The following is a 26,567-nucleotide window of genomic DNA, read 5'->3' on the forward strand; positions in this document are numbered from 1 at the left end:
TATTTGGTCAAGAGCCCAAGGTAACGGTTTCGGGGGCCCCTGTGAAAGGAATCAACTATGATTTATGAAGAATAATTCCTGACTTGAAGTGAATCAGGTTTAGGCCATAGCTTAAAGTTTAGGTAGGGGAAGTTAGCTCTCCGTAACACCCGAGGTCCCTTTTTATATAGGAGTGTCTGAAATAAGATATTTTGATCTTGCAAGTAGTTTCCTAATCTAATATTTATGAATCCAGTGTTTTAGAAATAGAATCCACCCTTTAGCATTGTGCATTCTATTGAAACAAGACTGACAAACCTATCATTTTTAGAGTGATGATGAATTATTTTTCCCACTCCTCCAGAACCTTGCCCCGAGGGTTGTCCTGCTTGTATATTGTACTGCTGTTTTATGATCTCATTTCCATTTTTTGTGTTGTTCAGGGCATCACTTGTTTCCTAAAATCTTGAATGCATGACTCAAACTGCAGGGCAGTAGTATCGAATGCGTGGTCACCTGTGCACTCCAGTCAGTCAAAGAATGAGTGGCATAGGGATAAATATAGGATTACAGGTTTGGTGTTCCTTATGGATGCTTTCTGCTTATATGTTTTATTTCCTTTTTAAGACTTCCACTCACACCTAACTAGGGTGGTCTTAGACGGTCTTGTCAACCGCTGGGCAAAGAGACATATCTGACTTCAATCAGTCAATTGTATTCATCAGTCAGTGGTATTTATTGAGTGCTGACTGTGTGCACAACACTGTACAAGCGCTAGGGAGAGTACAGTATGACAGTATAACAGAGTTGGTAGACACGTTCTCTGCCCACAATGAGCTTACAGTCTAGAGCGGGAGACGGACATTAATATACAGAAGTAAATTATGGATATATAAATAAGTGCTGTGTGGCTTGAGGGTGGCGACTAAAGGGAGCAAATCAGGGTGATGCAGAAAGGAATGGGAGAAGAGGAAATGAGGATTTAGTCAGAGAACGCCTCTTGGAGGAGATGCACCTTCAATAGGGCTTTCAAGTTGGTAGAGTAATTGTCTTTCATATATGAAAAGGTAGGGCATTCCAGGCCCAAGGCAGGACATGGACGAGAGGTTGGCAGTGAGATAGACGAGACTGAAGTACAGAGTTAGGTTGGCACCAGAGGAGCACTGTGCGCGGGCTGGGTTGTAGTAGAAGAGCAGTGATGTGAGGTAGGAGGAGGCAAGGTAATTGAGTATTTATTCAGCACTTACTGTGTGCAGAGAACTGTACTAACTACTTGGGAGAGTACAATATAACAGTTGGTAGACACAGTCCCTTGCCCACAAGGAACTTATAGTCTAGAGGGCTTCATACAAATAACTTCAAATTACACTGGGCACTCAGCATATTGGGACGATGGCATATGAGATTCTAAAATGCTTCCCCAAAGGGACCCCTGAACCTCTCATTTCCTTCAGAGCCTTTGTGTTCCCTTCCCGAGTTCACATGGACTCTGGCAGCACATCAGAGCTGCAGCACTGAGCTGTTCACTCTTCACTTTAAAACTGGATTAATGGCCACTGTACACCTAAGTGTCACTGCCAGGTCACCCTGGTCTTTAACGTGGCAGTTGTGCTCTTAGGAATCCCGCATTAAAGAAAACTCATATTCTAGTAGTTACCCCATGTCTGCTGCTATGCATATGAGTGCCTAATAAATGCAATTGATTGAGTTGATTGATATACACAACTGTTTCTTCTAACACCATGTCAGATGGGTGTTGATGGAGGACATTTCCTTATTCTGCTATTGCATTCGATCCAGGATGTGAAGTGAAAACACGTGTCCTGGCGGAACTGAATGTATTTGAATACTATCAGTTCAGTATTATCCTCAAGGGAATTAGCCACTTTGAATATTTTTTCACTTCTCACCCAGCTGCCTTCTCTCATAATGTGAGAGAGATTCCCTCGGCATACGTGGCCATCTCTCCATATCCTGTAGTCTAGTCCCAAGCTACCTCTGCTTCCTCCCCATTTTGTATTATGTTATTTGTCCATTTATTATTGTAATAATATAGAGTTGATTATCTTCAAAATACTTTTGTCTTTTCCCTAACTCCCAGTGGTTAAGCTGTTATTTGGAATTGGCTGACTGAGAGATTCCTGTTGTCTTTCAGGGTTGCTATGAGATTGCTGAAAGGAAAAGAGCAAGCTTGAGCTGCTTTATAATTCAGGTGACTTCAAAGATTCTGCTTGCAAGTCATGTGTCCAAGTCCTGTTTTGGAGGTCTCCATCATTATATTTTAATTGTTCAAAAAATAGCTACCGTTCGGTGGCGCATAGAAAATACTACCAGAGCCACTAAATTTTTTAACTTTCAGCAGTCTAAAAAACGAACTGTGGCAACTTAATTTATGTTTGCTTTTTTGTGATTTTTCTCATTCTCGTCTTTCCAGCCTCTGTCCCCTCACTCACTTTGTTCCTCCAGCTTGGAACTTCCTCCTTCCCCAAATCCTACAAGATAATAGCCTCTCCTTATTGAAAACCCATCTCTTCTAGCTTACCTTCCCCAACGCCCCAAGTGATATAAAACCATCTGTCATCTCTAGTGCTTCTGTACTTTCTGCTCTTTCTCAGCACTTAAATATGTGTGTAATTCAGATGTACATTCAGTTATTTATTTTGATTCCTCTAAGTAATTCAGGGTAAATATGACTGTCACCCCCATTAGGGCATAAACTTCTTTTGGTTAGGAAATGCCCCCCCCCTCTTTTTTTGTACTTCCTGAGTGCTTAGTGCAATGCTTTACATCCAGTGGACTGTCAATAAATGCTATCCTACTGCTACTGCCTTGGAAATGGGAGACCATTCTTGAAAGTGTTTCTTTGAACTGGACACTTAGATATATTATACTGGTACCAAAGTTAAGTAGCTGTGGTGAAAGGCAATTAATTGAGAAGACTCAGTTTGGAAAAATACAGTGTTGTTACGTCGCCTTTATGATGCATAAATGAATACATTTCACTAGTGTGAACATATATCACTAGCGTGGCTTGGTGACAAGAACACAGGCTTGGGAGTCAAAGGACGTGTGTTCTAATCCTGACTCCACCACTTGTCTGTTGTGTGACCTTGGGAAAGTCACTTAACTTCTCTGTGCCTCAGTTACCTCATCTGTAAAATGGGGATTAAGACTGTGAGCCACACATGGGACAACTTGATTACCATGTATCTATGCCAGTAGATACAGTTCTTGACACATATTAAGTGCTTAACAAATTTACCATTATTATTATTAATAATGGTAATAATAGTGACACTGTAGTCATTTTTTTAAGACCAGAAGTCTTCCTGCATCCCAGTCCTAGACCTTTCAGTTCTCTCTCTTCCCACTCTGTGCCCCAGTTCTTACTTGAACTCCTAAAAACACTTCTGCTCCATACAGTCCCTGCTCCCGCCCACTACTTTCACAGTCTAGGAAGAGTAGAGCAGCCCAGGCAAACCAAAAGAATGCATAGGACACATCTGGAGCCTTGATCATAACTACTAAGAAATCAAAAGTAAAAATTGTTTTTCTAGAGGCATGTTTCAGCTTTAGGAAAGTGTTAAGGAGTAACTTGGGAAAGTTCAGTAGAATTAAAGGAAACAATCCCTAACCTCAAGGAGTTTACAATCTACTGGGGGAGAAAAATTATTGATACAGGGAAAAGACAAGTAGAAAGATTAGGTGACTAGATAAATGCTTAAATAATAGAATATATCAACCATTCATTCAGTAGGCTATGTGGAAGAGTGGATCTGTTATATTTGGGCATTTGATATTCACCACACAGCACTTATGTGCATATCAATTAATGATATATTATGAACTATTTATTTTTTTATACTAATGTCTGCCTCCCCGTCTAGACCATAAGCTTGTTGAGGGCAGGGAATGTGTCTACCAATTCCGTCATATTGTAGTCTCCCAAGCTCTTAGTAGTACAGTGCTCTGCACATAGTAAGTGTTCAATAAATATGATAATGACAACGATGAGTGGAGAGTTGTGTGCAGAACGACATTTTAGAAAAATGCCTCCGGCAGCTGGATAAAATATGGATTGGAGATGGGGAGAGCAGAGGCAGGGAGTCCAGCGAAGAGGCCGATGAAGTAATTTAGCTGGGCTACGACAAGTCCCTGGGCCAGGATGGTGGTCAGTTGGATGGAAAGGAAGGGGAAGGTCTGAAAACTGTTATAGAGGAGTTAGCAACCTAGCAAATGTGAGAGTTGAAAGAGAGTCCAGAGAGTCAAGAAAGCTATGGGCTTCTGGGACGGGGAGGATGGTGGTATTATCGACTGGTTTGGGAAAGCTACCTTTTCCAGCTCTCGCAATTTCATTGTACAAGCAATGGTGCAAAGGTGTCCCAATAACTTGGTTTTCAGAAAAAATGGATGGCCAACTTTGTCTTTGAGGTCTTGACGTCTCTTAATGAACACATCTACCTGATCTCTAGCCAATCACTATAGGACTACAACCCCACTCCCAGGAGCTGTTACTGTTGCTTAGCAACCACTCCTTTCAGTTGCGAGTTCTGAGGAGTTATATTGCTTCTTCCTCATTTAGGAAGAACTCAATCCCCGGGATTCTTGAGTGCTCATGCCTTAGGGAGAGGGAAATGCAGATAGTGAGAAAGGAGCTTAATCTAATGTTTGTTCTGTCATCATCCCTTCAGGAATATGCTCGCCAATTCAGCCAGTGTGAGGATTCTCATCAAGGGAGGCAAGGTGGTGAACGATGACTGCACTCACGAGGCTGATGTCTACATTGAGAATGGCATTATTCAGCAGGTTGGACGGGAACTCATGATTCCCGGTGGAGCCAAAGTCATCGATGCCACTGGGAAACTGGTCATCCCCGGGGGCATAGACACCAGCACTCATTTCCACCAAACCTTCATGAATGCCACTTGCGTGGATGATTTCTACCATGGAACAAAGGTAATGTTCTGGGTTGTTTAGAATCACTGTTTTGCTGCCAGGAGAAACGAAACCAAATCCCAGCAAACATATTAACTCCAGAATGTTGTTAAAATTTGGATGGCATTCTGCTTTGGAGAGAGAAAGACTGGGCTGTCCAGTCAGAGGAATCTTCAAGAAAAACCATGGGCCAGTTATAACTCCCAGTGATTGTTGATCAAATGAAAGCCTGCAGCCCTAGGAGAGATTATAGGAAAGTGGTAGATTACCCATGGTCTTCTGCTCAAGACCAGTAGTTTGAAATGTTTATTTTTTAATGGTATATGTAAAGTGCTTACTATGTGCCAGACATGGTATCATTTTATTAGCTTTTGTGTAATATAGACCTGTGGGGAAGAATGTAACATGTTGTCCCTCCCCAAGAAATACAGGCTGATGGAACTTTTTGTTTTATATAAAATAACATCCTCTCAGGACTTTATGTGAGATAGCTCCCAAGCGGTAATTGGCTGGGAGGACTGGGCCATGGGAGTGTCAGGAGGAGGGGTCGTAACCAAAGCAGAGTGGGCAGGAGTGTCCTGAGCCCTAGTAAGCACTGATGGAGAGAAGAGCAGTGGAGCCAGACCCTGGGGAGAATTTTCAGAGGAAGGAGCCAGAGAGCAGAGACAGAGAGCAGGGACAGGGATGATAATAATAATAACTGCGGTAATGCCAAGCACTGAACAAAGAAGTGGGGTAGATATTGATATGTGCAGATTGGACACAGTCCCTGTCCTACATGGGGCTCACAATCCAAGAGGGGATGAGAACAGGGATTTTATCCCCATTTAACAGATGAGGACACTGAGGCACGAGGATGCCCAAGATCACACAGCACACAAGTGGGCCGGACTCCCAGGCTCTTGCTCTGTTCAGCTTGCTGTTTTGAGAACTGTAAAGCCAGCAAGATGGGGCCAGGGCCTGGTCCACACTGGGGTGAGATGGGAGAGAGCAGGCAGTGGCAGAAAATGAGAAGGAGTCTGGAGGTGATGTGGTTGAGGTGGCAAGAGATAGGTAGGAGACCTGGGAGGGGACTGCCACTTCTGCCACCTCCCTTCCCCCAACCCCCCAGCCCCATGCCACCCTGATCCAGCCTTGACTTCCTGGATTTTCAGACCTGGTAGGTGAGGAATGCAAGACTTGGGAGAGGCTGCCTCTCGGGTGTTGTCACAGTGGCGGAGGCACTGGCACTAACTCTTAAAAAATATAGGTAAAAAACTGTAAATAAAGCAGAAGAACCATGGGAAAGGGCTTGGAGAACCTGGAAGACATGGGATAGATAGGGGAGAGGTTGGTAGGAAAGCTGAGGGTCTGGGCTGGAGCTGGGGGCTATGGGGCAGGTGAGGAAGGGTGGGGATGGGTTTCCTCCCTCAACAAGAAAGAGGTTATGTTCTTTGTTTCACCTGGCAGTGAAAGTCACTGTGCTGATGGGTGTCTAATCATCCTCATCCTCCCTTCTAATCCCGTTAGCAGAAACAGGGGCTTTTCAGGCGATTTTCTCCCATTATCTTTCCTGAAGTCATCTCTGCAGCCATTAATCTGTGCATATTTTGGGAGTGGCCTTCGGGAGATCTGTCTGTCGCTATCTCTCTCTCTCACACATACTGTCTGATTTGTTCTCCATTTGGTTCTTTAAAATGCTTCTTGAATTGCACCACTGTAATTTCGAACCGATTTTCTCATTCCACTGAGGGTATCAAATGCTTTTTTAGGGTGAAGGAAATCTCTATAAAGGTCTTAGTGCTGCTCCCTATGGTTTCCTGTTAAGTGATGTGCTGCGGAGATCAGATCCAATTCTGTGGTTTGAAGCCAAACTGCAAGTAATGGAGCTTGCAGTCAATAATATTCTTCAGTACATCAATTGTATTTATCGAGGGCTTACTGTGTGCAGAGCACTGTGCTAAACCCTTGGGAGAGTACAGGATAACTGAAAGGCTGTTCTCTATTTACGGTATTTTGAGTCTCAGCGAACAGCACTTATGTCTAAATTTTACATCCTTTTTTGGTGTTACAATACGTTGGTTTTGACTTGAAAACCCTAGCCTCCTTTGTAGCACTTGCTTCAGTGGTGTAGGTGGGTGGAGCTGCAGAAAAATGAGGAAACAATTTTGAATGCTGCATTAATGGGAGAGGAAAAAAAAAACAATTGGTGGGAAAGTTTAAATGGGGTGAGAGAGGTAGAAGAGTAGGTAAGGCTAGAGTCGCAGGGAGAGTAGGAGACTACCTGATTACCCAGCTAAATCTCCAGAGTGGGTTGCCCTGTCCATTTTACTTCTGAAGAAGTAGAAGTCAGCCACCCTATTGTGGAATCTCTCTGACTCAATAAAAATACATTTATGCAACCATATTATTCATCCTCTAGATTGTAAGCTTGTTATGGGGAGAGAACGTGTCCACTAATTCTGTTTTATTATACTCTCCCAAGGGCTTAGTACAGTGCTCTGCACATACTGAATGCTCAATAAATACCACTGATTGCTTCTCAACTGATTATAGATCAATATAGCCTAGATAGATAGAGCACATGCCTGGGAGTCAGAAAGATCTGGGTTCTAATGCCGGCTCCACCATTTATCTGCTCTGTGACCTTGAGCAGATCACTTCTCTGTGCTTCATTTACCTCATCTGTAAAACGGGAATAAGACTATGAACATGTAGGACATGGACTGTGTCCAACCTGATTAGTTTATATCTCCCTCAGTGCTTAGTACAGTGCCTGGCACATAGTAAGCACTTAACAAATGCCATTTTCAAAAGAAACAAATCCAATGCTGGATTATTTTGATAGAGTTAGAGTATTTGACTAGAAACCAGAAAACCAATCCCCACCTGTAACATTGTTCTGATGAGAAAAATTGATTCCAACTTAAGTTTCAATTTAAGATGCAGTTATCAGGAACCAATTTACCATAAATCCCAAAACTGCCTGTGGTCTATCAAAAGGTCTCTGACTAGGATTTTGCCAGCAATGGAAAGTAGTTAGAGACCACGATAGTTGCTGCAGTCCTTGCACTTTTCTTCCCCAAAATACGGATGGTGGTGTTCCATATGTCAGTGGTTAAGCAGTGGGTCCCCTCCGTGCTTGAGGACCTTAGCGGGTATGTGTGCCATCTGGCGTGAAGCTCTACGTTAAGTTACATCTAACAGCGACATTTAGGATGGAGCTTCATGCATGAACTCCAGACCTGGGACAACATTCCCAGAAGACTGCCTCTCTTAGTGTCATCCCAAGCCCATTGGCCCAGGCACTCATGGTGGACTGCAGCCTTCCTTGGGTAAGGTGACACTGAAATTTTGGGTAAAATGGCGCTGATAAAACTAATGGCTTTTTTTTTCTCATCCCACTTGTTTGTATTGATTACACATGGCGTAGTCAGAGGTAAAATATCCAAATTAGCTTTCTTACAGCTGAATTTTCGCCTTTGTGGAATGACTTTTCACTGTCCCCACAGCCCCCACCTCCCCCTTTTCCCCACCCTCTACATATTCTGAAGGCAAATCAGTCCAATTGTCGCCCCTCTAGGGAGCTTTATGGATAGGTTTTAGCAATTTCCTCTTCCTTTCCTCAGAATCTTTTATTCAGCCTTCGTTCTGTTTTAATCATTATTAAAATCATTTTGCACACCAATTATTTGTAGTGGGGGCTGTACAAAATCCAAAGGAGGTGTGATCTCTGCCCAAGAACTAATAATTCTAAGTAAGATAAGGCAAAAATGGGAGAAGGAAAGTCATTCATTTAGATTTTGATCTTCATTTTGGATTTGGCCTATCCAGCGTGAACCTTTAGCTTTGGAAACCCTTTGCTGTGTTTTGTCCGAAAACATGATTTGAAGAAGATGGAAGTTTGTTTTAATAGAAATGAAAAAATTGTCTTGGTCTAAGGAATGGGGAATGGCTTGCAAGTAAAGCACCGAAGAGGATCGGTCCAGGAAGAATGAGAGTAAGAGATGAGAAAAGTAGTACAGGTATAGAGGTTTGTAGGATGAGAAGGTTAAACTTTTGGTGGGACATAAAAAGAAACCAGTAAAGTGGAGAAAGACAAGAGCATGGTGAATTAGGAAAGACTAGCTATAATTTGTGGAATCAGAAATAAGGAAGCTGATTTGATTAATTATGTAGAAACTTGGATAGAAAATTCTGAGGATTAAGGAAAACAAATTGACACTTGGATCTGACGAGGTTGGAAATGGACATCTTTTTAATATGCAAAGGACACTCACAGAGGTTGGTGATATTGAAGCTGACAGTGACATAAATTTACCCCAACATTGAATTTTGCATCTAGCTTTTAGTTAACCTAAGCAATGCTATCTTCATTTTCTGAACAGGATACGGATATGGATATGCCCAAAGTTTAGTGTTAGCTTTCATTTTAAAGCAAATAATTACCATTGATAATAAAGGGAGTGAAGGTGAGCCATAAAGAGGATAATGGGTTTGCTTTTCCTGAGGGGTCAGGAAGATAAAGATCATTGCTTCCCTCACCCCATTGGTTAAAAAAAAAACCCATGTGGACATAAAGTGACGTGGTTTAATTAAGAGAATGTCAAACTTCTTCAAAACACAATTTATGGAGGAGCCAGATAGCAGCATTGGCAATGAACTAACAAACTTTTACCAGAAAACAATGTTAAGAGACCCAGCGGTTACCACTGTAAGAGGAACAACCAAATCACTTAATGTAATGTACTTTACATAAGATTTAAACTACTGCTAATTAGCCATGAACTCTGAGTAGTTTGGGCTTACTTGGCCCCTCATAATTAACCTGAGGGGGGAAGAGTTGCCCGTCACTTCTAAAGTTGATACCAGAGTCTAGGTTGGCTGGATTCAGGTGATACGATTCATCTGAAAACTCATTCCTCTCAGAATGCTTTGATCCTCAAGATATCTTGGGACTCGTGGTCCCAGGCAAACCCAGAGCCACAGACGATAACACCTGCCTGGAAGCAAAGTGATCTAGCCGACGGTTGACTTTACGGCCAGTGGCTTAATGTCAACTTTCATAACTGAATATTGGCATGACCACATCATCCATTGGCAGGCAGTTAGTTAGAAGCTTAGTTAAGAAAAGAGTACAGCCAGTGGCTTAATGTCAAGTTTCATAACTGAATATTGGCATGACCACATCATCCATTGGCAGGCAGTTAGTTAGAAGCTTAGTTAAGAAAAGAGTACAGCCAGTGGCTTAATGTCAAGTTTCGTAACTGAATATTGGCATGACCACATCATCCATTGGCAGGCAGTTAGTTAGAAGCTTAGTTAAGAAAAGAGTAATCCTCAACATCCTCTACCGTGAGCTCATGGTGGCCAGGGACTTTGCCTGTTGTTGTATTGTACTCTCCCAAGCGCTTAGTACAGTGCTTTGCACATAGTAAGCACTCAGTAAATACAATTGAATGGATCCTTCCCTGGGAATTGTAAACGGATTCATTCGTTCATTCAGTTGTATTTTTTGAGTGCTTACCGTGTGCGGAGCACTGTACTAAGTGCTTGGAAAGTACAGTTCAGCAACAGGTAGAGACAATCCCTACCTAACAACGGGCTCCCAGTCTTAAAGGGGGAGACAGACAACAAAATAAGTAGACTCCAAGTAAACTCCAAATAAAGAAGTAAACTCCAAATGCCAGTGCAGCTGCTGAAACAATGAGCAATTGCCTGAGCCACAAAACAAGGCAGAGGCACTCTAACTTCTTTGAAGACTTTTCACTGAAATCGTCTATCTGAAATCCAAAAGACCCCAGCGAGAATGACTGTACACATAGTGGTATCGGTACTGGCAAGTCTCCTAGCTGGAAAATATCTGGTCATGGCCTGCCATGTCAGCATGGCCTTCAAGCGTGCAAAATGGTCATGGCATTAATTGTCAAACTGATTCATCGTAATAATAATAATAATAACGGCATTTATTAAGCACTTACTATGTGCAAAGCACTGTTCTAAGTGCTGAATCTGTAAGTAGAACAGTATTCCTTTTTGCTACTACTGTGCACACTTTTCTGGTGATTGCAACTAAGGGTGGAGGAGGGGGTAATGGCAGAGTTGATTCTCATTCTACCTCCCTCCCATTTCTACCCAAAGCACTTTCTTTCCTCAGCAGCCCCTGAGGCAAGTCTAAGATGGGAAAACTGAGCCAAGGCAGGCTTGTTCGGGAAACAAAATATAAGCATGACCCAAATCTAGACAAGAGGCTAAATTGAGATTCGGGGAATAATAATAATTGTGGCGTTCGTAAAGTGTTTACTGTGTGCCAAGCACTACACTAAGCACTGGAGTAGATAGATAATCAGGTCCGTCATGGTGGTCACAGTCCAAGTAGGAAGGAGAACAGGTATTGAATCCCCACATTGCAGATAAGGGAACTGAGGTACAGAGAAATTAAGTGACTTGCCCAAGGTCACACAGCAGGCAAGTGGCAGACCTGGGATTAGAACCCAGATCCTCCAAGTCCCAGGCCAGTTCTCTCTCCACTAGGCCACATCGCTGCTCAGTGTGTTTTAATGGGTATTGCCATTTCCATCCCAGAGAAAGATCTGAAATCTAAATTACGTTCATTTAAAAATTTCTGATCATCACTTTCATCTCACTCTCATATGAACAAGATATCATACTGTTGTTCTTCCAAGGAATTAGGTATTTGTTATTCAAAGTGCTCCGAAAGTTAACTTTTCATTACATCCAGGGTTGTGAAGGCAGCCCTTCATTTTTCACCATGGTGTTGACTGCAATCCAAAGCATTGAGATGTTAGGCCCTTGTGTATTTCCAAACTTTGGGGCAGCTTCAGAGACTTTGGGGCAGCCCGGGAGTTTAGATCCAAATCCAAGCTACTCCCTCATGCAGGAGGTTTGAGTTCAGAGCCCCTTTGGAGGCTCTAGTCTACTGGGGTTAGCACAGAAGGAGCAAAGGGCTTGAATTTAAGTGTAACTTCCCTGGGTTCCCTCCTTTATAGCTTCAACCTTTCCTTCTTGGGGGGCAATTTTCTCTTTATATTCCTCCTACGTTAGGCTGTGCTCAAATGTTCCTGTAGCCAGTGTTCCAGCTGCCTCACGAGTACAATTTCCTTTCCTTCCATCCTTCATCCTAAACCTTCAATTTCCAATTTATTTCAATTCCTTTCGCAAAAGTTCTCTCTAATCATTAACTACTCTGCCAGCAGAGATCTGTGCTGAAGTAATGTGAATATGCTCGTAAAAATTGGTGCCTTCAGATTAATGCATTCTCCCAAGGCTGAATTCAATCAGTAGGCATCGAGGAATTACATCTATTCCTGATCTGCCGGGATAAATCATCTAATCTATGCTGTCACATGAGACTAAAAAAATCTAGAACACTAGCCTTAGATTGACGAGGAACTAGATGAGTTTATAAATCATAGATTATGGTATGCTGCCAACTATCTTGAGGACTGAAAAGAATATTCCAGTAAGGACCAGAAACTCCTTACCATCAACTTTAAAGCACTCAATCACCTTTCCCCCTCCTACCTTACCTCGCTGCTCTCCTAGTACAATCCACTGCTCTCCTCTACAGCCAACCTACTCACTGAACTTTGATCTCATGGATCTCGCTGCCAACCTCTGGCCCACTTCCTGCCTCTGGCCTGAAACACCCTCCCTCTTCATATCCGACGGGAAATTACTCTGTCAATCAATCAATGGTATTTATTGAGCACTTACTGTGTGCAGAGCACTTATAAGCGCTTCGGAGAGAATACAACAGAATTAGCAGACATTTTCCCTACCCATAACGAGCTTACAGTCTGCCTCTATCCACAATTACTGCCCTTTCAGCTCTTCTCCATCACCTAAATACTAGCATACTCACTCACCACCCCTGTAACACTTAAATACATATCTTGAAATTCTGTTTTTCCCAATACCTGTAATTTTAGTGTGTGTCTCCCACTAGATTTACAGCTCCTTGAGGGCAGGAATCATGTCTATTAATTCTCCTGGGCTCCCCAAAGCACTTAATACAGTGCTCTGCACAGAGTAAGCACTCAATAAGTACTATTGATTTATTGATTAGTCCATTCATTTGATTATGCTTTTGCCTTTTCTCTGACAATGGATTTTGTGTATCTCAAAGATGACATGGCTTTTAAAAGCAAATGATGTAGTTGTGTGATTGATGTTTAAGCCCTTTTATGATAATAATAATAACAGTGATGGCATTTATAAAGCACTTTCTATGCACCAAGCACTGGGATAGATGCAAGGTAATTGGATAGGACTTAACCCCAGTCCCACATGAAGCGCCCAGTCCAAGAGGAAAGGAGAACAGGTATTTTACTCACATTACACAAATGAGGAAAAAGGTGCTGAGAAATTGAGTGTCATGCCCAAGGTCAAGTAGCAGAGTTAGGACTAAAACACTAGTCTCCATTCCCATGTTCTTTCCACAAGAAAGACATTCAAGATCTAAGCTCACTTTTTCTTTCAAAATGCATTTTCTAATTTTGGAAGACAAAGCATAAATATTCTCCCCAAAGAGAAGTTGCAGAATAAACCAGTATTTATTTTTCCCCTTGCGTAGACAAAAATCAGTAAATTTGGGATAAACATGAGCTTTTCTATACTGCCTACCCAGAAAGGGAAAACGAATCCCAATTTGAACTTATCAATTTGTAACAAACCAGAAGGGTGTTAATAGTCCTGATACTCACGTTCCACTAAGAAGCCAGGTGGTTATGTGAAGAGCTGAGACATAGACAGCATGGAGTCCAAACCAAGTGTAGATATAAAAATAAATAGGTTCCAAGTATTTCTCTTCCCACCTTCAAAGCCTTATTGAGGGCATCTCTCCTCCAAGACCCCTCATTTCCTCTTCTCCCACCCCCTTCTACATCACCTTTGCACTTGGATTTGCTCCCTTTATTCACCCCTCCCTCAGCCCCACAGTACTTAAGTACATATCCATAAATTATTTATATTAATGTCTGTCTCCCCCATTAGACTATAAGCTTGTTGTGGTCCAGGAACCTGTCTACCAACTCTCTTATATTGTTATAGTATAGTCTCCCAAGTGCTTAGTACAGTGTTCTGCATACTGAAAGCCCTCAATACGACTGACTGGTTGAAGGACCATTGCTTGTTACCGACAAGTTTTTTCATCTGCCATAGAAGTTCCATATACAGTAGTGATCAGAGCAGAAGCTAGATTTTTATCAAGAGATTGGTTTCAGGTATCAGGTTAACTTTTTCAGAACATTCATGAAATCTTCAAGCTGTTGATTCCATGTTGGTGTGGCTCTTCCTCAATTAGGCTTATGAGCTAAACTTTGGAGGAGGAGGACTTTTCTTGGAATAACCCAACAGGGTTCCAAGTGGATGAACAGAGGCTTCTGTTCCAGACTCATTAATTGCAGCCACTTCCCCAGTCTCTCCCCTTGTTGACTTTGGAGTTTGGAGAAGACTGTTACTGGATAAGAAGATCCATGTTAAAATTAAAATGAGGATTCCCCTTTGCCTCTGTGCAGTAAATGAGCACTCACAATGTTTCCAATTTTCAAGCATCGCTGAAAGCTAAAGCTACAGGAAGTAAATCTAAAAAATAAGCTAGTTAAGGTACAAAATGCTGCCCATGTGTTCCTAATGGGATATTTCTATTGAGATGCTTTCAACAATTAAAATGTATGTTGGGAGGGAAGTTGAGGCGGGGGCATGTTTTTTCCCAGACCAGAATCAACAAAATAGGAAATTTAATCCTGGCCCTGTCTCTTGAATGCAGGGGAGACAAAGTAAGGCTTTCCTTTGTGTTTTTGCATTTGGCTACTTTTCCCTTGTGAGTAATTTTTTTCTGGGGGGAGAATCTGATTTCATTTATTTTATCTACCTACCATTGATTTTTCTGGGCCTGTTCTAAGTACCGAGTCAAACCAAATCAACAATAAAATTCCATACCTACATTTTTTGTTTTTCTCCAAATGCAAGCCATTTCCATAGCATCAATACCTATAATTCTGCGTATTTGTGAACAGGTACCCTGGGAATGGGGACTGTTCTGCCCTTGCTGAGCAGGGTTTGGGACTCAGTCCAGCAAGTTATGTCCAGAAATCCCTGCCCAGTGCTCCTGTGACAGCCCCACATTGCTGACTCACTCGTGTTTGGCTGTCCAGGTGGTTAGCTACTGCACTGATGCCATCAGAGATTTCTTTCCCGGTTTAGATGATGGGTGGGGCAGTAAGGGCTGCTGAGTTGGAACCTTTCCGCTGAATCTTCTTCGGGGTTTAAGGATGTGATCTACAGTAAGGCAGAACAGGGGAAAGGGATGGCTGAGGCTCACATAGCCACAGTTCTGGGCAAGAGTCACAATACCACCTGGAAACCTCCTGGAAGCTGTGGCCCTTTAAAAAAAAATAACTGAAATTGCTAATATTTTTTCATTTATTTGCAAGCCTCTTTTCCCTGGCCTAGGAATGAGATCCTGGGAGTGGGAGTTAAAAAGCCTTGGGTCCTCTGCCTCAGGCCTGTGACCTTGGAAAAATCACTTCACCTCTCCATTACTCAGTTTCTTTGTCCAGTAAATTAGATTTTGAGCCCCTTGTGGGATAGAGATTATGTCCAACCTGATTATCTTGTTTCAACCCCAGCATTTAGTACTGTGCTTTGGCACTTAGGAAGAGTGCAGTAAATATCATAATTAATTAAACAATAGGATCATGTCCTCCTAACGGTGCACACACTTGTCAGTTAGTCGTATTTACTGAATGCTTACTGTGTGCAGAGCACTGCACTAAGCGCTTGGGAGAGTACAATACAACAGTAAACAGACACATTCCCTGCCCACAATGAGCTTACAGTCTAGAGGGGGAGACAGACATTAACATAAAATTACAGATATGTACATAAGTGCTGTGGGGCTGGGAGGGAGAATGAATAAAGGGAGCAAATCAGGGCAATGCAGAAGGGAGTGGGAGAAGAGGAAAGGAGGGCTTAGTCAGGGAAGGTCTCCAAAATGGTTTGGTCATCTTGAATGGATGGGATGAATGTCAGACTATGAAGCAAGGCGTATGAGACCCAAAAGGGGGAATATCTATGTGCCTGCCCCGTAGCCGGCAACTGGAGTTGGTTCTTGGTTAGCTTACAGTTTGGAGCAGAGCAAGGCCCCATGGTTGTAGTGAGGATAAAGTGTAGGAAGTAGAACTGCAGTAAGATTCCTAGATTCTGACGGTTCCTGTCATCCAGCCACAGCATGGTAAATGCACTACACAGCCACGCTGAAGCCCTAACTGTGCATTTAAAGTAAGATTTGGTATCACATTGCCATTTTGTCTTCTCCACTAATGACTCAAAGAGCTTAATGATAGAACTGAGTCCTGTTTCTGTTGCTTTGAACATACAGAATCCTCAGTTGCACATCCCAACTACCCCGAATCACTGTAAAAAATGCAGCTTTAATTAGGGATGCCTCATTACCTATCGAAATTCAGAATGTCAGTCACTTCAGTGGAGTCTAAACCAATCAAACATGGTTGGGGAGGGGGCCTCATAAAAGATGAGTAGAGTGTCATGGGGAAAGAAAAGGGATGGGTAATGTTGGTAAAGTCTGTTTTCTGTACATCACATAGGGAAAAGACCTCTCAGAATGAGATGTCAGGCTGTTGAAATCAAGCTGACCAGGAGTGGAGGTGGCCAGCTTGAAAGCAGGAAAGCTAGAGTCAGTGTATATTTATATACTATCCAATATATGGGGGTTTATGTAATAAACTGTGCAGGAAAGATGTTGAGTATTTTTCAGAAACCCATATAGGTGCAACAGGAATTTCTGACCATCCAAGTTCTACTCTACCTCTCCCTCTGAGGAGTAACAGAAGGGCTAGGAAGGTGGAGGAGAAGGGGACCGCGGAGAGGTTGGCACAGCTTCACTGGCACTCCTGGGCTGACTCTCCTTCCCCAACCTCCCTTGGGCTGGCTCTCTGTACAACTACCATCCCCATTGGCCCCAACCCCAGGTCTTTGGAGGAGATCCCTGGACTAGAAGACGATTAATACTGGCACCCAAAAGATCTCCCATGAAATTATCCATTGTTGGATGACCGTCTAATTGAATTGAGGGCAAAGAGGTTGTCGAGTGTACGTGGGAATTGGGGTGGGTGGCAGGGTTGACAGAGTGCTCATGACGTCCTTTTAATAAATACTCCCTTTCTGGAGAGGTGTTGATCGGTTTGTGATTATGGTAGAAATCCTACACAATAACCTATTTACCTGGTTTATTTCGTAGCTTTTCCATTCCTTGGGATTGAATTGCTTGGCTAGAGATTTTGAGACAGAGGAACCATTTTGTGAGGCTTTATTTTAGAATCATCTCCAGAGGCCCGTTTGCTTTTTTTAAAGCTGCCTACTCCGCTTCTCACCGCAACACGGCTCCCCTTGTGGATCATATCCTGTCTCCATAGTAACTGCATTTCAAGAGACAGCTTGCTCTTATGCCACGGCTTTGTACTAAGCACAATGAATTTAAATTGGGGGCTCCGTAGAAAAGATAATCATTTTGGATGAGGGGAGTCAGGAGTTTCCCATTTCATAATTGTGAGTGTTGCCTCTTTGGGTCACTAGGTATTGGACTAAGGTGCCATTTGCTTAAAAAAGAAAATCAAGCCACACCCATCGCTATATCGCAAAGCTTGGGTGTTTTCACTTGGTGCTTTTGCTTTACTTTGGGTACGGACTACTATTTCCCCTATCTGCAATTTCTTTTGATGTCTGTATCCCCCTTTAGACTGTAACACTTCTCATAGGCAGGGATTGTGTCTACCAGCTCATATCGTATGTTCCCAACGACTTTGTTCCCAACGACTCTGCACACAGTAAGTGCTCAATAAATATTGGTGATTGACAGTTTGGAAATCGGAAGCTTTTGATGACTCAGGGACCAAGAGACTGTGGCTGAATCTGAGCTAGTTCGACGAGTGAACTGAAAAGGAGAAATTCACTGCCTCCAGAGAGATATGTAGCTTTTAGAAATAATCTGCCTGTGCAAGTTACATAAAATTATCACCATCTCCTGGAAACTCCAAATATAGATATTGGGGCATGTCAGAAAAAGAAGTTAAAATTAAAATCCTAGTAAAATAACCACATTTCTGTGGATTTTTCCCACCGATTGGTGTTCAACGCACTTTCTTTCACAGCCACAGGCCAGGTCAGACTGCATCAGCCCCTTTTGCTACCGATTGACTGAAGACCTCTGCAGCTCCTGTGTTGTGGGGTCCCTTGGGTGAAGGTGTGGAAGAATTCCCATCAGAGTTAGTCTTCCATAATTAATCACCCCACCTCTGTCTGTATTCTTCTCTTCCTAAATTAACCTGTGGATCCCTCAGGTTCTGCATCTAGTTCATTTGATCTTTTTCTCCATTTTTTTCCCATTCAACTCTGCATCTTGATATTGTGGACCCGATATTGCCTGTTTTGCAAATAATTATACCACAGTGTTTAGAGAGTCTCAAAGGCTCGGATTGATTCTCTCTATTGGAAATATATAAACTGGTAGTTTCCCCTGAGCCAGTCTGGGCACAGTGTCTCCATAGCTGTGGCTTGTAGAGTCCTTATATCAGAATGGCTCCGACTAGGTAAAAGAGACTCATTCCTCTTGGATGAAGATACTTTCAGATATGTTTCTAGAAAAGCCTTTAATTAGCTGGTTTTGTGCAGCTTTAATCTGCTCAGTACTACCAAAATCTTCAGTAATTGTGATCAAGTTACAACTTTGTATCCTACTGGTAATTGCTTCTCTTGTAACTGTACTCACTGTGCCAATACAGTCATTTTCTTCTGTTTTTTATTTTTACCGACGTAGTGGAACACAAGTGGTAAGCCAGTTACCCAGACGTTGATCATTTGACAGTCTGGTTATCTGAACTGAGATGAGTTTGGGAAGTACTCTCCCAAGTGCTTAATACAGTGTGCCGCAGCCAGTAAGCACACAATAAATACCATAAATACCATTGATGATGTTAGTAAAAAAAAAAGGTTGGGTACTCCAAAAATGGCATTTATTGAGCACCCACTTAGTACAAGTGTTTGGGGGAGAATTCCCTAAGCTTGAGGAACTTACACTGTAATGGGAGAGATGGACAAAAATAACTTACAAATAGGGGAGCAAGTGAAAGAGCAAGCATATGGAATATTTGGTAAGTAGTAAAAATATGTCAGGATGAAGTAGTATAATAAATAATTGAATGCACTGTAAATATACACATTTGGGCTTGCCCCACAGTATAACCAGGTTCCTTAAAAATGTGGTTGTGTCATGGAATGTGTTTTTCCATATATTTATGTTATAAATTACTATCTGTTCCACAGCCTCTGGAAAATAATTTAAAATTCCTTCCATGCCATATTCTGTAGTGTCGAGCACTACTGAGCTATATTTTAATCTTTATTACAATACTCTATTAAAATAATTCGATCTTGTTATGTGCAGGGAGTGTGTCTGCTAATTCTGATGTACTCTCCCCAAACATTTAGTACAGTACTCTCCACATAGTAAGTGCTCAGTAAATACTGTTGTTTGATATCACAATTTTAAATAGGGAATTGTAATGTGATTATGAAGGCTGAAGAAGTAGTAGCTTGTACTGCTCACTAGTATTGACTTTAAACTTTAAGGAAGAATTTGTCCAACTTAGATTGAACAGCAGCTTTTTTTTCTTCTTTAAGCATTTTACATCTAACAAACTCAAATTTATAAGACCATCCACTTTCTTGAAAATTGATACAAAGGTTTTTAGACTTAAAATTTCAGATTCAGATTCCTCTGAATGGGGTGAAGTTAATTTATGAATATGTCCCATCTATTTCTAAATTAAGTTTCCTTTCCAGTTTAATAAATTCTTTGGTTTCCGGTTCAGGGCTCTCTACATTGCCTTGAAGATCTGATACAAACTGTGTTTCTTCCGAGAGCCATTCATTGTTGATTACTTAATCTCAATCCAGTTTGGGAGGCTAAGGGTGGGATATGCTTGTTAATAATGCTGGGCTGAAACATGAGAACAAATGCCCCCTCGTCCCCCTCTCCATCCCCCCGTCTTACCTCCTTCCCTTCCCCACAGCACCTGTATATATGTATATATGGTTGTACATATTTATTACTCCATTTATTTATTTATTTATTTATTTTACTTGTACATTTCTATCCTACTTATTTTATTTTGTTGGTATGTTTGGTTCTGTTCTCTGTCTCCCCCTTTTAGACTGTGAGCCCACTGTTGGGTAGGGACTGTCTCTATGTGATGCCAATTTGTACTTCCCAAGTGCTTAGTACAGTGCTCTGCACATAGTAAGCGCTCAATAAATACGATTGATTGATTGATTGATTGATTGGGACAGAAGCAGTGTAGCATAGTGGATAGAGCAGGGGCCTGGGAATCAGAAGGTCGTGGGTTCTAATCCCATATCCACCACTTGTCTGCTATGTGACTTTGGACAAATCACTTAATTTCTCTGGGCCTCAGTTACCTCATCTGTAAAATGATGTAAAAGAGTGTGAGCCCCATGTGGGACAGGGACTGTGTGCAACCTGATTAACTTGTATGTCACTCAGCACTTAGGACAGTGCTTGGCACAAAGTAAGTGCTTAACAAGTACCATTATTATTATTATTATAGTTGGTTGTACCAAGAGGTGGTTGTAGCCTGGGATGGAGTTGTCCTTTTTTCAGTGGGTGTGTGAAGGAACAGTATTTAATAATGTGGCACTCATAGTGCCAGTGCCAGAGGGACTATGACTCGGGAAATTCCTGAACATATAATCACTTAGCCTGGTGCTTTGAACACAGTAAGCGCTCAATAAATACAATTGAATGAATAAATGCTGGGGATAGGAATAAAATACATAAATGCCTTGGTGGCATTTGGAATGATGTGACTGGAGTGTAGAGAATTAATCAAGCAAGGCTTTGGTTTACTTATCCAAACTTTCAACTGCTAGCCCTTTTATTTTGTGTGTTTGTCCTTATCTCTTTGTTGTTTTACTGCTTCATCGTTTCATCATTCCTTTTTTCATCTGTCTCTAGTCCCCTCTCCCTCTGTATATTCTTAGATTGGGAGCCCTCCAACGGGACAGGAACCATATTTAATTCCCAATTGTGTATTCTCTACCAACATTTAATAAAGTGCTCCACAACCAGGAAACATTTAATAAACACTATTACTGCTTTTAGGCTTAGTCCCAACACCTTTCCATAATCAACTCTGCTGTATTTGTATTAGCCTTCGTCTGTTCAGAGTGGTCATGTTCTTAGGAATGAAACATGAGATGATTCTTAATCCCCTCCTTACAAGAGTATGGATTATGTTAACATCCATTCAAAAGAGTGCAAAGGTAGTGGAGAAAATTAATCCCCTAATTCTCAATTTAGGAGTGCTCCCTCTGAGATTTTAGGATGCCTGCCTTCTATTCAGCATATATGCCAGCCAGTGGACAGGGAGAGGGTGCTTGGTGATGGTGAATTGTGGGAGAGTGAAACAATTCATTCTGAAAAAGAAAATAAATGCTTCCTTTATTCACCCCAACCCCACACACTTATGTGCATATCCATAATTTATTTATATTAATGTCTCTCTCCCCCTCTAGACTGTAAGCTCAATGTGGGAAGGGAACGTGCCTGCCATATAGTTCTGTTGTACTCTCCCAAGCTGTACAGTGCTCTGCTCATAAACACTCAATAAATATGATTGATTGATTGAAAGAAGTAGAATCTGGGTTGTTAAGGTATCTACAAGAGGTTTTTTTCCCTCAGAGGACAATCCCCTTGATCCTAAATACTGTCGAACTGGCTGGGAAAGCCAAGACTGTGAATTGTCAGAACTAATGCACACTACCAGCAATAAAAACTTCAAGCTGAAACAGTTCCTCAAACACATTTCAGTCCAGGAATAGCCCTACATTAAAGTACAAATGAAGCCTCAAGGAGCCCTGAAGGCCTGGGAAAGAAAAAGAAGGATCTTCATTTCATCATAACCATCCACAATTTAACCACTAAAGATTTAATGTGGATTAACTTTGCCGGGGCTAGGTGAGCAAGTATTCAAGTCAAATAGTAATTCTAAATTCAGAAAATTCTTACTTGAATAAATCTCACCTGGGATTTTGTTTATTAATCTGAAACTCTGCTGTACTAAAAGTAGAGCAGCTCAGTTTGGGAACATGCACAATCACTTTAAAAATGTTCTTTGTAGAGAAAAGTGTGTTTATGGTGTTATGATATATGTCAGTGGCATGATATGGAAAATTTAGTATTGAGTTCATTAAAATTTATGTACATAGGGAGGGTTTACATGAGGTCTGTTCAACTTGACTAGAAAGGGAATGTGTCAAAGCTTTTCTGTTGTTCAGAGCCAGAATAAACCCAAATTTCACCTCCGTACACTTAGCCCAGGGCTGGAAATGAAAGAATGAAGAGTGAAGGGGAAGGACCCAGTTAAGATGGCTGCATTGAGGACATCTTAGGATGGTGAGCTTGTGACAGCTGCCCCTGTACCCAGAAATTAAAAAGGCCCCATCAGCTGCCCCTTATCCTGATAGTCTCTGTATAATGAATTGGAGCTGAATGGAACAGAGATCAGCTAAGTGGTGTCTTGTTAGCTGTGGGCATAGGTCAATTTTATCTTTGCAGTCACTGCTTAACACCTGGTCCTGAGCTGTTAAGTGAGCTGTGTTTACAGCATCAATCATAAGCTTGACTCAGAGTTCACATGATCCCATCATCTTTTTCTGAGTGGTTCCTGCTGTGTGAGGATGAAGGCTATTCTTGCTCAGGGAGACATCACCCCCTTTCTTAATCAACAACTACTGTGCTATAATAGTAATATCTGTCTTCCCCTCTAGACTGCAAGCTTATTATGGACAGTCTGCTCATTTCTTTTGCACTGCACTCTCCCAAGCGCTTAGAACAGTGCTCTACTCATAGTAAGCACTCAGTAAGTGCCATTGATGGATTGTTTGGGTTATCCCAATATATCCTCCTAGTCTCCCTGTGCTCCTCCTCCTACTACCTTACTAGAATCAAGGACAGGAACATCTGCCAACAGAAAATACACAGAATTGTCCACAAAAATATATTTTTAAAAACCCCAAAGGAAATAACTTTCTTTTATGCTGGGGGCTGAAATCTATTTCATGTCTGACCTAAATAATCTCCCAAAGATAATGCCTACCCTATTCTTAATCCTAAAAGATAATACCAGCTTATTAGTAACTTGTTCTGATATTTTGTTTAACCCTTATAGTACGTCCTTCCTAATGTCTTAATCCAAATTGCTCCTGCTTCATTTTAAGACCTTCCCTCAGCAGAAAGAGAACTGCTCACCATTACCCACATAAATCTTTATTCACGTGAAGATTATTAGTAAGGATCTCCCCCTCCCCTGACCATCTCTTCTCAGCCTAAATAACCTCCTTTCCTCATAAAGCCTGTTTACTATTTTGAGTGTTCTCTGGGGCCCTTTCCAAATTCCCAGGTGGTAATTACAACTTCAGAGCACAAAGCTGAACACAGTTCTTTAAGCCAAACATATGAATTTAGAGGGAAGGTTATTTGTAAGGTCCTACATACTATATGCTTATTCTGGTATTATGCATACTTTTTTGGCAGCATAATGCTGTTAAGGCAAATTTAGTTGTGGTCCTGTGACGCCCAGATCTTTTTCTGCTACATTTTGACAAAACCAGTTCTCCTCCATCTTCAATTTGAACAGTTGACTTTTCCTTATATCTCCCATTTACATTTACCCACTCATGCCTCAGACATTTTGAATGTTAAACTCATCTCCAAATGATCAGCCCATCCAACTTGGTGGTGTCAGAAAATTGAACAAGCGTATTTAGTCTCTTTTCATCATTTATAGTAGTGATAATAATGAAACAACTCCTATGTGGGGAATAAAGCCATGCATTTGTATCATGAGAATTGCCAGAGGCCTGGCACCAAACAACTAAATTGTTGCCAGTCAATAAAGCAGCATTGGGAATTGAGAGCATTAGCCAGGGCCATGCATGAGAGGGTGAGGGTATATAAGCGGTTTGAAAATCTATGCCTTGTTTATTGTCTCATGCCAGGTGTACAATAAACGTGTACCCTATTAAGTTCTAACTCATGTACATATCCCCTTTTCTTTTTTCCTCCTTCTTGTAATTTATTTTAGTGTCTGTTTCCAACATGAGATTATAAACTCCTTGAGGGCAGTGTTCATGCCCACTAATTCTATTGAACTTCATACAAATATTATTGATTGAGTGATTGAAAGGTTAGTATTTATCTGGTGGATTGTCGGAATTCAGATTGTTTATCTGAATTACCCAAGCCCCCTAATCGATTTTTCACTCCCAATCCTTCAGCAATTTCCTCCTTCATGGTTCACCACCACCACCAGAGAGCAGCTGTTTGATTTTCTTATTCTCATCTGCTCTCCTAATGGCCAATCCAGTGAATGTGCAGTTAAGATGTATTATTTAAGCAAAAGATGATACTTTTTTCTTATCCTAGAGCACGTGAATAACTCTGGCTCTAGATCTGACTGAAAAGTAGAAATACCACCTACATCTAACTTTATGTTTCTTCCTGGTTAACTCTTAAAATCAAAATTTTTACTGTTGGTGTTGTTTGGAAAGCATCAAAGACTTCCTTTCCTGGGATGTGTGCCACTCAGGGGGGCCAAGAGTGGATCAGAAAGCTGAAACGTAAGAAATCATCCGATCCAGCTTCCCGCCTCCAGCCAAATGAATGCTTAAACCATCCAAGGCAGATGGTTGTCCATCCTGTGTTTAAGGATTTCCAAGGTTGAAGATTTTACAAATTTCCCCTAATAACCTGTTCCAGTTTTAATCACTCGAAGTCAAGAAAGTCTTTGTGAGATTATTTCATGGCCGATGGTGCCGCCGTTCAAGAATGACAAACCAAACATCAGTCCTGAGACTTCAGAGCCAAGATCCTGCGGCGGGCACGGCACCACTTACAATTCCAATGGCTTCCCATTTCCTGCTGCAGCAAAAATTCCTCGCTTTTGGCTTCAAGGCTGTGCATCAACTCTCCTACTCATCCTACACATGCATCCTCTTCACCTGCTACTCTCCAACCCGCTCTCTTCATTCTTCCCAAACCAACTTTCATGTTGTACCTTGCCCTTCCCGGCTCCATCCCCTCACTCATGTTGTCCCACCAGCCTGAAACCCCCGCCTCGGCCCCCTAATCTGGCAGATCACAGATTCACAACTCCAACAAGTTTCCCCGATCAACTCCATAAACCCAAGTTAAAACAACCCCTCAACCTTTACATATTTTATTTATTGATTTTATATAGAAATAAATAAGCAGCAAAACCTAGTGGAAGGAGTATGGGCTTGGGAGTCAGAAGACCTGGGTTCTAATCCCTATTCTTCCAATTGCTTGCTGTGTAACCTTGGGCAAGTCACTTAACTTCTCTGTGCCTCAGTTTCCTACCTGTATAATGGGGAACAAATACCTATTCTCCCTCCTAGACTGCGAGCTCCATGTGGGACAGAGACTGTGTCCAGCCTGAACAACTTGTATCTACCCCAGTGCTTGGTATATAGTAAACACTTAAAAAATACCATAATTATTAACAAATACCATAAGCACTATTATTTATTCCCTCGCTCAGCACACATATATGATTAGGAATTGTCCAGTCCATGTACTTAGTCTGATTACCCAATTTGTCAACATTTTTGTCCATCTCCCCTGTTAGAATGTAAGTTCCTTGTGGGCAGGGAATGTGTTTCAAGTTTCTGATGTACCTTCCCAAGCGCTCAGTACAGTGTATTGCACCCAGTGGGTGTCCAATAAATACCTAAATTACTACTACTAGAGCTCTATGTGGATGCTTCTCATCCACACCCAAATCGTATCTTTACTGTCACAGTTGCAGTGGATCCATGAACCAATCCCTTCTCTATGTACAAAATTAATGCAGGTGTCAGTAGACTAAAATTTTTTCTGTTCTCATGTACTACTTTTTTCATTAAACCCATTTAATGAGTAGTGACCAAGCCCCTAATTTTAAAAAGCCAGACGCCCCATTTTCTGCCTCATTTCTTACAGGCATTTACGGCTTGCAGTAAATTTGGGGGCAGGGTCGGGGGTGTCTCAGTGGGGTTCAGAAGGGGACATGATATGGAAGGTTTAAGTTTTTTCATTGAGACCCGGGAGGTCAAGCCTGGCTATTTTTTTTTCCATAAGAGACAAAAGAGTCATTACTTAATGGGCTCCTATCTCCTAGTGTCACTGGGGACACAGACAGCACACATGGTCACATTCAGCTGAATGCATCTTTGTCACTTCTTTGATCTTTCCAAACAGACTTTTAGTCAGGAGGCCTTATTGAATATTGAACCAAACATCTCTAAAGACAATGGAAAGAAACATGTTCAATCCTGTCTCTTGTTTGTGCTTTTTTTTTCCTTCTTTCTTCATCCCGTGCCTCCATTAACTAAATTGTATGGGTTTATTCAGATATTACCCATCCAGGACAGCAGTCCCTTTCAGAGGACTGAGGAAAAGGCACTGACTATATAAACAAACCAGTGCCTAACTTCAGTTGCTGAGTAAATTATGGAAGAGCAAACTTGCAATACTAATATTAAAAATAAAAAAT

The 26,567-nt window shown here is 41.7% G+C and overlaps 1 protein-coding gene across 4 annotated transcripts in view; it reads left to right on the forward strand.

Moving 5' to 3' along the window:
• DPYSL5 (dihydropyrimidinase like 5) overlaps nt 1–26,567 on the forward strand; it is a 73,961-nt gene that overhangs the window by 16,109 nt on the left and 31,285 nt on the right. For 3 of the 4 annotated variants that reach the window (XM_038751578.1, XM_038751575.1, XM_038751577.1), the window contains exon 2: nt 4,671–4,935. In XM_038751578.1, the coding sequence (XP_038607506.1) occupies nt 4,675–4,935 (261 nt within the window). In that variant the 5' untranslated portion in view covers nt 4,671–4,674. Of the gene's footprint in view, nt 1–2,134; nt 2,192–4,670; nt 4,936–26,567 lie in introns of those variants that run through there. The other variant, XM_038751576.1, reaches the window with a different exon arrangement.

The sequence above is a fragment of the Tachyglossus aculeatus genome, chromosome 9, assembly GCF_015852505.1.
Source record: "Tachyglossus aculeatus isolate mTacAcu1 chromosome 9, mTacAcu1.pri, whole genome shotgun sequence".
Taxonomy (NCBI): Eukaryota; Metazoa; Chordata; class Mammalia; order Monotremata; family Tachyglossidae; genus Tachyglossus; species Tachyglossus aculeatus.